This window comes from Melanotaenia boesemani, chromosome 4 (genome assembly GCF_017639745.1).
Source record: "Melanotaenia boesemani isolate fMelBoe1 chromosome 4, fMelBoe1.pri, whole genome shotgun sequence".
In the NCBI taxonomy this organism is placed as follows: Eukaryota; Metazoa; Chordata; class Actinopteri; order Atheriniformes; family Melanotaeniidae; genus Melanotaenia; species Melanotaenia boesemani.
This window is the reverse complement of record NC_055685.1, coordinates 10,205,844-10,216,962: the sequence shown is the minus strand read 5'-3', so window position 1 is coordinate 10,216,962 and position 11,119 is coordinate 10,205,844. Positions and strand designations below refer to the sequence as shown.

General features: G+C 39.7%; 1 protein-coding gene across 1 annotated transcript; it reads left to right on the top strand.

Moving 5' to 3' along the window:
- The first annotated feature begins 274 nt into the window (after positions 1 to 274).
- On the top strand, positions 275 to 10,801 carry ldlrb (low density lipoprotein receptor b). Its single transcript, XM_041983662.1, has 18 exons — positions 275 to 541; positions 3,962 to 4,087; positions 4,187 to 4,309; positions 4,576 to 4,953; positions 5,103 to 5,225; positions 5,388 to 5,510; positions 5,856 to 5,978; positions 6,779 to 6,907; positions 7,015 to 7,186; positions 7,353 to 7,580; positions 7,669 to 7,787; positions 7,886 to 8,025; positions 8,135 to 8,276; positions 8,372 to 8,524; positions 8,611 to 8,805; positions 9,077 to 9,151; positions 9,284 to 9,444; positions 9,531 to 10,801. The coding sequence occupies exons 1-18, from the start codon at positions 460 to 462 to the stop codon at positions 9,567 to 9,569; spliced, it is 2,631 nt and encodes an 876-aa protein (XP_041839596.1). The 5' UTR covers positions 275 to 459; the 3' UTR covers positions 9,570 to 10,801.
- Positions 10,802 to 11,119: the final 318 nt, after the last annotated feature.

Below are 11,119 nucleotides of genomic sequence, written 5' to 3'. Positions count from 1 at the left end.
ATTGACTTGTAATAACTGCTGTTATTACAAGAAGACATTTGGATTCAGTGAGGTTTCCTTTATTCATTTATTTGATTTTAAGTTACTGTGTCTGGATGCACACACATATATAAGGAAACTCAGGTTTGGGAGGAAGGCTTGATTAGATGATGAGACGATGGAAGGAGTGATGCAGCAATACTGTGACTCCTCCCCCCGACGATGTTCTCGTCTAATTTCAAACATCACACCACCGCTCGAGCTCCGCCCTCATGTCAGCTACTTAAAACCACTTTCAGATGCGACACGGTCTACAACGTTGTACCGGCTTTCTCTGGTTTGCGGGTTGTCTGACGTTTTCCTTGACCCAGACGCTTTTGCGCACAGTACGCGTTGCTTGAAACTTCTCCCTGCCTTTTCCACAGCTGCGCTCACAGCTGACTTCTCTGCTGCTGTCAGGGACAAATCAGGAGTGGAGACATGAATGGGATGTGGAAGGGACTCACAGGGATGTCCACATGTTGGTGTCTGCTGGTGCTAATTCACTTCTGGACCCAAGCAGGTAAGCAACGTTATTTCAAGTATTTGTGGCATAAATACTAGTATAGTTACAAATGAGAAGCAACTATGCCCCTTGCCAACTATGAACTGTTTATTTACTAAATTCTGTGAGTAGCACAAAAATATATCCGGAGCGTTATTTGAGAGTGATATATATTATATTTTACTTAAAATTCTCCTGCTATTTTGGTAGTTAAAGCAATGAAAAAAAAGATGCGACTAATTGGTGGAAATAACCCAATGAGCTTTTCAATGATGGTATAAATGAAGGTAATTGACGGAAACCGCTCTGATTGGTTTCGTTTCCTTGTCGAAGGCAAGCGAACAGCCAATCTGATTGGCCTGTTTGCCAGGCTGGTTCGAGTTTCACATGTGCATGACAAAAGCTTCAACTCACGGTTGTCAAGACAGGAGGGGGTCTCCTCTCTGCCGCAAGCTGCGAGACAAGGGATTCAGGAAAGTCTGCATTTCTTTTTGAGTTGCGCAAACTGGATCCTGGCAACAGCGTTGTTAACTTTTGTAAGAGTCGCAACAAACCTGAGAGAAACTCCCAGTTTTTTTTTTTATTTTTTTATTTTTTTTATTTTTACTAAATAGTAACTGAATAATGAATAAAAATGAATGGCTGAAATATCGAACTGTCCTCTGAGCCTGAAGTCCAAAATCTAAGCATGACATTAGCAAGTCAAACCTTCCTTTATGCCACTTATGGGAATATAGCTTTGCAGAATAAATAAAAAAAATTAAGAGATAAAATTATGCTATTTGTACTCAATAAAGACTGAATAACAAATTATAGTTTAAAGATGAGACTGTAAATTAGTTTTATCTAATATATATTAATAATAAAAATTAAACCCCTCTGAAAAAAATAAAAATAGACATTTGTGCCATAATTCTTACTAGAAATACTAAAGCAGTTAACCTAATGACCCATAAGACCAACAGTGTGCTGCAGACCCATTCAACCAGCTGGACCAGCAATCCTCCTAATTAGCTCTATTGATTCTTTTCAGGTAAAACGAAATTCTTTTTCTTTCTGTTTTAAAATGCTCATTTCCAGTCATCAAATTCTCCAGTGTGTGTGTGTGTGAGAGAGAGAGAGGGAGATCTGGCTCTGGTTTGTTTAATGCTTTGTCATCTTGTGTTTAGCATACTTCTGAAATGAAGCATAACCATGTGCTGTTAACTGAAAAAAAATCCTACTGGAAAGAATAGATTTCCTTTGTGATGACTCATAAAGACTTTAAAGTTTCATAGTACCAATCATTTTTTAAAAAGCTGTACACTTGCATCCTTTAACGAACTCAAAGCAAGCTTTGTAGTCTGAAACACATGACTACAGAGGCATAAGACTGAAATGAGGGGAAAACTGTAAAGTTTGGATTCTGAGGGGTAAGCTCATATTAAGTTCTTTATTAACAGACAGGCTCTGATTCTTCTGATTGAGCCACATCATGTCACTGTACAGCAGCATTAACACATCACCCAGTGAAGCACAGCTCAGTTTCTAAACCAACATGATGAGCACACACCTTTGCTTATTTATTAACTGCTATATGCACATTTAAATGCATAAATACACCTCTTTGTGAAGGTGTTCACTGTGTGTGTATTTTGCATGCATGTGCCATAAAGACAGGAATGCTTTGTGAGGGAACAAAGTACAATCACAAGGGAGGATTGTCGACGCGCGACGTTACGACAGCTTGTCAGACTTCTTGAGAGTATCTGTCAGTCTCAGTTCAAATACATTTGGAGCTCAGGCACAGCAGTGTGCATGTGTTGGAAGTATTGCTCAAATGGCCTCACACACTGGTGTTATCCCAAGGAAGTCTGCTGGATTTTAGGTTCATATTGTAGGTATAAAGGTACCTTTGGGTTCTCAGCTTAAGTGCACTCAGGCTATAAAAATCTTAAGTTCAGCTCTCTGAAGGTATTTCCATTGTACCGATATGGTTTTTTGTAACGTTAGTCACTTTTGCCACTGCATGTGGAAACAACCATAAAAAAAATCACAATGACAGCAAAAGAAGTACGTTGCAAAAGTTTGAAGTGGGTTGTAAATAAATGTTCTCTGCAATCAGCCAAGGAAAAAATGTGGCTTTCTCTTTAAAATGAGATTTAAGCTAATTTTAGCAAACAGCTGTTTTTAGGGAGTCGTAGAAAATGTGTAGGAATGGCAGTCAAAATAAGAACTGGAAAATAAACTCATGCTGTAAGTATATCTAGTTTGTAGACACCAGGTCAGGAGTTTGAAATCAGGAAGGACCACCCTCTGACTCACTTCTGCTGGCTTTCTTTGGAGCACATTAACTATTTGGCTCCTAAATATGGGAAAGTGAGTGGGAGGACATGTTAGAGTTACTGTAATCTTCAGTAACAGCTGGCGTTTGGTCAGGAAAGTCCTTTCCTGGAATCCCCAGTAGTAGTAGTAGTTTCTGTGGAAGTTTATGAGGTCCACAGGGAGATTTATTCTTCTGTATTAAAACAAAGAGTCAACTCAAATTTCCTAAGGAAACGAGTAAAAGAAGATTTAAAGAAATTTAAGGATGTAACTGATAGTGAAAATTCCAGTGTTGAAAAAGTGTCCAGTCCTTATTTTACAATCCTTTGATACCCGTTATCGTCATAGTCATTTACCAGACTTGTCTGTCATCACTCGCAGACGCTCAAGCTTACAAACTTCCTTGTGTTTAGAGTCTCCGCCTTTACTGTTGGGTCACTCTGGGTATTTTGTTATGAAGAATACCATTCAGGGACCAATCAGCAACTGGTGGTGTGATTGTTCAACTCCTCCCATGCTATTGTCTTAAAGAGATAGTCTGACAGCGTCTGTCCCCAGCCTCCAGGCCACAGGAGAGACCGGTGGCGTGAGAAGTGATGGAGGGAGATGCACACTCTTACAGAAAAATGAGCAACCTGAGTTAGTTTAGGTATGACGGAGGTGCGAGACCTCTGAGCTTGAAATGAACCCGATAAAACTTTCCGTCCATACCTGAACATCTGCCTTATTGGATCTTGTTTAATCCTAAATCTAGTTTTGTAAAATTTGGTATTGCTTTTGTACCACGAGGAAGGATGTGACCACTGAAAATCCTCTTGAAATACTTTATATTGCTCTATGTCATAGTTCATGTTGTACTTTCCTCTGAGTGAAAAGTGTGGTTTTCAAACTGTCCTTTATCTGAACTTCACTGCCTCCAATTTCTTTTTTCCAGTGTGTATTTTTCAGTCAAACATTTACTTTACAGGATATCGGTTGTATGTGTGTGTTGGTAAAAGCTTGTATCACTACATGGTGCTCTTGATCAGCAGAGTGTAACGTGAGCTGTAAATGCTGATAAGGACAGAGCTTGTGCATAAACATTTGTGTGTGTTAGCTTCCCCTCTTGTGACACTGTAATGTCTTTGTGAACAGATGCAGCCGTCACATGCAGCCCCACACAGTTAGTATGTGGAAACGGGAGGTGTGTCACCCGCAGGTGGATTTGTGATGGGACTGATGATTGCGGCGATGGAACTGATGAACTACCTGAAACCTGTGGTATGTCATAAAAACAAAGTTTTACAGTACTTTATCACAAGCCGTATCTCTCTGTTGCAGAAGAGTGAAATGACTCTTTCTTCCTGTTTCTCACCTCAGCTGCCAAAACCTGCTTGCAGTCGCAGTTTAACTGTGGCGCTCCCATGAACGAGTGCATATCAGGGAGCTGGCACTGTGACGGCAAAGTGGACTGCACCAACGGGGCCGATGAGAAAAACTGCAGTAAGTGTCTCACCAGAAGAGAATTTATTCGCTTTATCAGAAAGAGGAAACTGTTACACCATTTGCAAACACTGCAATCAGTAAAAAGTTAATAATTAAAAGATTGAATGTGTCCAGCAAGAGTTATTTTTGTTTAAGTCAAGATAAGATAAACTTTATTGATGTTTTCTGGGTAAATTGGCGGAAGTTGAAGAACAAATGGAGTCAAGTAACCTTCAAAATTTGATAACATACAAGTAATTGCTCTCTCTCTTCCTGACCCACAGCTGCAAAGCAGTGCAAAAATGGCGAATTTCGTTGCAGCAATGGCCAGTGTGTATCCCTCTCCTTTGTTTGTGACAATGACAACGACTGCTCCGATGGCTCAGACGAGGCGTCCTGTCCCAAACCGACCTGCAACTCTCGGTCTTTCCAGTGCAACAACACGGTGTGTGTGCCGGCTCTGTGGAAATGTGACGGAGACAAGGACTGTCTGGACGGGTCTGACGAGTGGCCAGAAAATTGCGGGGGGAAGCAGCCGAGTAGGAAGCAGCCACGATGTAGCATCCACGAGTTTGAGTGTGCAAGCGGACAGTGCATCCACAGCAGCTGGCGGTGTGATGGAGGCGTTGACTGCCACGATAGATCGGATGAGCTCAACTGCAGTAAGTTTTCCTTCTTGGAGTTGTTTTAAAAAGAACTCTTTTTTTATTGTAACCTTCTTCTTAGATTTATATTTACTGTTGAACTAAGAAGTGCCCCATTTACGTATTATCATAGATCCCAAATAAACCATTTCTTTTTGTTTGTCTAGGTCACCCTACTTGTCGCAGTGATGAGTTCCAGTGCTTAGATGGCACCTGTATCCATGGCAGCCTGCAGTGTGACTCCGTGCGCAACTGCAGAGATGGCAGTGATGAGAATGGCTGCAGCACAGGTGACTCTTTTGACCCAGAATAGTTTAACCTGCCAAATTATCTGTATGCAGAATTAAATATTTTCCATTTTAAAGCTGTTGGAAAGCCTTAATGTCTTTGCTCAACAGTCTCACGTGATCTGATAACTTTCCAATTTATAATCCCCTGGTCTGTTTCCACAGATAATACATGCGAAGGCCCAACCAAATTCAAGTGTCGCAATGGGGAGTGCATCAGCATGGACAGAGTGTGCAACAAGGAGCGAGACTGCAGCGACTGGTCTGATGAGCCCATTACCAAATGTGGTGAGTGATTTTTTTTTTCATTTTAGTGTTTTAACAGGTTTTTTTTTGTATTAAAGTCTTAATTTGTTACTGTATTTTAGTTTTTAGATTGCGTTTATATATTTCTGTCTCATTGGTGTAGTTTGTTTCTCAAGCTTTTCCATCTCTTTTAGGAGTGTAAATTTTTTTGTCGGTGTAGAGTGTCTTTGTATGTCTGTGTTTAGCATTTATGTTTGTACAGCACATTGGTAAACATGTTTTTTAAAAATGTTTTATATAAATAAAGTGGGTTGGATTGGATATCAGATCCCGCTTGGAATTATTTGCCATGAACACTGTTTTACAATCTTGATTTCATTTTTACAGGCATTAATGAGTGTTTAACTGGAAACGGTGGCTGTTCCCATGTCTGCAATGACCTGACGATTGGACACAACTGCTCCTGCCATCTCGGATACAGGCTGAAGCATGACGAGAAAACATGTGAAGGTATGAAAATTGAAACAAACTGAATTCCTCCCCACCTGCCTCCAGACTACTGTGGCTTAGAAAGTTTCTGAGTTGCTAGGAGAGCAACATGTCGCATTTTATGCAAAGTTAAATATAAACTGCTTGTATTAGGTAATGAAAACAAAATGACTCATACCGTCACATGATCTGTGCTAATGACAACAGTTACATGTGTTGTTCTTCTGCCATTAGAGGGCTCTTATTGTTACAAGCAACAAGTATTCCAAGAAAACGGTTTATGTTGTCATTTACACCAAAGATAGGATGTTTATCTTTGGTTAAAACAGCCTAAGATAGTGGGTAGCTAGCAGGTGTTAGTTAGACCTGCTTAAAAAAAGCTGATTTTAAAGTCTTCCCGTTGAGGGCTCCATCTTACTGGTCTAATATAATTCTACCTCCCAGGAGACATTCATGTTACCACGACAACATAAAGGGATTGCATTACACCATTTCATACATGTAGTTTCTAATAATTATGACTCAGAGGTAATCAGGGAAGTTTATTTCTTTTTATTGGAATATGGACATCAGCATACGAATAAGCTACTAATTGTCTTAACTGATTTAAAGAAAAAAAATCAGTCTCATCTCCTTTTGTTGGGGATGTTACAGTAAATGGATGTTTCTTTAAAATCAAAAATTGAGTTGTTTCCATTTTTGTTGCCTAGGTGTATTAATCTTAGTGAAAATGAAGGTGTACAACCAGACCTTTCCATTGATGCTGAGCCGAGTTGTTCCCAATATGCCATTCTCTAAGCTCTCTGCTCACTTGTTTGCAGACATTGATGAATGTGCTGTGCCAGACACTTGCAGTCAGATCTGCATCAATCTACCCGGCAGCCACAAGTGCGATTGTATAACGGGCTATGCAATTGATCCTATGAGCAACACATGCAAGGCTGAATTAGGTAACACTTGAAACATGTTCTGCCTATTCAATACTCTTTATTTAATAATAATACCTGAAATAAAAAAGAAAGAAACAACCTAATCTGTTCTCCGCTGTCTCCTGCAGGCACAGTACCCACCTTGTTCTTCACCAACAGACATGAGGTGAGGATGATCACAGTAGACCATAGAGAGTATGTTCAGCTCATCCCACAGCTGAAAAACGCAGTGGCTCTGGACATGGACATGTCGAACGAGATGATCTTCTGGTCTGACTTGTCTCTAAAGAAAATCTTCAGGTAAGAGATTGGGGTCATCTTGTTTAAGTACGATCTTCTCTAACTCTCTTTCTTGATTTCATGTCAGTGTGGACAAACTTTTCTCCACTCTGAGTGTGACACCAGGATGTGACACGGGTAAAACAGCATCTGCCTCTTTAAATAAACCTCTCAAATCTTGTTGCAGTTCCAAGATAGACTTAGCTGGTGACTCCACCCACCACAGCGTGATAATCGACAGTGGGATTGAAGCCCCAGAAGGCTTGGCGGTGGATTGGATTCATGGCAACATCTACTGGACTGATAGTGTTTTGAGAACTATCTCCGTAGCAACAACAGACGGCAGTAAGAGGAAGACACTCATCACAGAGGGACTCGAGAAACCAAGAGCCATCACAGTAGACCCAATTAATAAGTAAGCTAAAGTTCCACAGATATCCTGTGATTTGTTTTATTGAAACAGCATTCAGTCCTTTAACATTTTTGTTCTGCGTCCTCTTCAGCTTCATGTACTGGACAGACTGGGGAGAAGAGGCTAAGATTGAGAGGTGTGGGCTGAATGGAGCCGATCGTGTTGCCTTGGTAACGGACAACATTGTGTGGCCTAATGGCATCACCCTTGGTAAACAGAACTCTATGAATTATGGAATGAAAACAAACAATTTCCATTTACTGTGTAATGAGCCATAATAACCAAATCTGTGGCTTCGCTCTGGGCAGATATGGTCAACCAGCGTCTGTACTGGGTGGACTCTAAGCTGCAAACAATCTCCAGTATTGATGTGAAGGGTGGGAGCCGACACAACGTCATTTTTATGGAGGAAAAGCTTTCCCACCCTGTCTCACTGACTGTCTTTGAGGTTAGTGATGATATCTGTAATGGAGAGTGAAATGGATTTGGAGCATTAATATTTAAATGGTGTTTAATATAATCTTTTGCAATAAGTTGCACTCCTTATTTTTAAACAGGAGAAAGTGTTTTGGACAGACACGAATGCCCGTGCAGTTTTTAGCGCCAACCGCCTGACAGGACAAGACGTCACTCAGTTGGCAGCAGATCTGGAACAGCCAGAGGATATTGTGCTTCACCACAATCTCAAGCAGCCAAACGGTAAAGACACATTTATTTAAGGGCTGGCTTAAAATCTGCCCAAGGCACGTCACTCTTTCCTTAATCTTTTTTTTTTTTTAATATTCAATTTCTAGCTTCAAACTGGTGCAGAGAGAGCAACAGTATGAATGGAGGTTGTGAGTTTCTGTGCCTCCCTGCTCCTATGATCAACGAACGTTCTCCTAAATACACCTGCGCCTGTCCTGACAACACGACCACGGGGCCTGATATGAGGAAGTGTGTGGCAGGTAAATATCTGCTACACATTTTAAAATAAAATATTAAAAAAAAAAACATAACACTAATAGTAACCTTTTTTTTTATTTTCCAAAAGGATCAGCAGCCCTTCCTCCCAAAACAAGAACTGACTCAAAACTCCCGTCACAAAAGTCCACCAGCCAGCCTGCCTCTACTACCACAACTACAACTTCTACAAGTACAACCACCACCATCGTAACCAAAAAGCACACAACTACCTCCTCTACCCAGGCCACAGAGAGTGCACAGGAGCCTATCGCCACTGCTCAAGGTAATGACCAATGAATACTTGCAAAGAATTAGATAATTTATTAAAATATACATGCATTAAAAAAAAACATTCTTGGGAAGCACAGGGTCTTCTATTGTATTGCAATTAATTGCTTCTTTAAGATAATTTCTGATGTCTTTCCTCCTTGGCATTGTATTAACAAATGTGAATTCTCCAGACCAACATCTACTTTATAGAGGTGCAAGAGTAGAACTGATCTCATCTGACTTTAAGAAATTATTTTAAAAAGATGTACTTTTGCTATTTTCAGGTAGAAAACAGGCAGGGCCGCCCTTGGAAGCCCCTTCGTCTCCCCCGATTGCTCTCTACGTCGTGTTGCCAATCAGTAAGTTCCTATGTAGCCTTTTAGCTGTAGAGCTTATGATGCTGTCATATGTACAATATTAATTTACTGTTTTTGTCTCGGTCATATTCATTTCTCAACAAACTGGCCTTTAACTCATTCCTTTCTTTACAGTGATCACTGCCCTGCTGGTCTTTGGAGGAGTGTTGCTGTGGAGAAAATGGCGCGTCAAGAACACCAACACCATCCACTTTGATAATCCTGTGTACCAGAAAACCACAGAGGATGAGGTGCACATCTGCAGGAACGGCTCCGATGGCTACGTTTATCCTGAGGTAAGGTCTCTGCTGTTGCTGAGCATCATTTCTCAAGTGTTTTTACAACTTTGCTAATAATGTTTTGTTTTTTTTATTATTTGTAGAGGCAAATGGTGAGCATGGATGACATGGACATGGCATAACCTGAAGAAGAGCACTAACCACCTGCTGCTGAACAATCCCCTTCCCTTCTTCCAGTGACCTGTTTTTTGTGGTTTATGATTCCAACCTCAACACTGTGCCGTCCAAGCCTGCAAAGAGGCTGTCTCTATAACTTCAGCAACAAAACATGAAGTATAACCGCAGCTAGCTATTTAACCAGATCACATAGTTATTTCAGGATGAAGGAATATTGCATGGCTTTAGAGGATGATGCTCTTGATCCCAGAGCCTTGACTCCTTTGATGCCATCTAAAAATCGTTTCTTTGAATGTCTTTGCTAAGATACACATGTGATCAACACTTCAAAGCAGTTGTGTTGATTTGGCTGAAATGTGTTTGCACGGCAAACTTTACCTAAAAATCCTGCGCTGTACTGTCTTAACTCATATGTGCCTTCACTCCAGTTTGGTGAAGTTTACTGGAGGCCTTTACAGTAAATGCCTTATTGATCTCTGCACCTTCCATAATCCAGGCAGTGATGGCCTTCTTGACTTCATACTGTGGCTTTTCCATATTCGGAAAACAGGGTTGCACATCTTATGTTGTCAAAGGTTTCCTTTTGACCAATCTTTAACTACGGCATGAGTGTAGGGAGTGAAGAGTGGTTTACATTGCAAATGAAGAAGCTGCTGAATTCTCTGACGTCAACCAAAATGAAGAAAATGTTTTTGTTTTTTTAATGAAGGTAATTTGGTGATTGTAGCTGATTATCTGTAAATAGTTTCTGTACATATTTTGTAAAATCTCCTGTTTTGTTTTGTTTTTGTTTTTTTAACATGTAAATTTAATCAAGAAATGTGTAAATATGTGATAGTTTCTTTTATTTATTTATGGAAGGTTTTTGATTGTCGTTGGCTGGATGTGAGTAAACAGAGTAATAACTATAAAAATATATTAGCACCAAGCCCTGAGGTGTTTTGTTTTACATTGTGTAGCTGTTATTTAAGTTACTTGTGAACACCTGTTCAGTGCTTTTCTTAATAAATTCTGTTTATGTTCTTAAACAATGTTGTTTGTTTCCAGTCAGAACTCTGATAATTTATTTAGCTTACTTTGTTTTGTTACTGTGATATTTTATGTCAGTAGTTGGATGTAGATGTGTGTGCTATGGTTGATGCAAAGCAGTCTGATTGTTTATGCACTCCACTTTGTTCATTTTTGTTTAAGCACACCTGTTTTCCCTCTTATTTTTAAATAAAAATTTTAATGTTCACCCATCTCTGCTTACTGAGGTTGAGATTTGTCATTTTGCAACTCTTGGCTAAAAATATGAAATGGCTACCCTTGGAGAATGTTTATTCAAGTTTTTGTATAACATCAAGAAACTATTTTATTTAACACCTTAAAATTCTGGTTTAGTAAATCATACCTACATATGAATAAATAAATAAATATAATTACATCTAATTAATCACAAGAAACAATAATGGTTACTTTGTAATTTGCTATTTTAAAAAATATGTACTTGGTTAAATGTAAATGTGCAAATTAGTCTGCAATTTTAACGGTGTTAGCAGGGCTTAATTAGCTC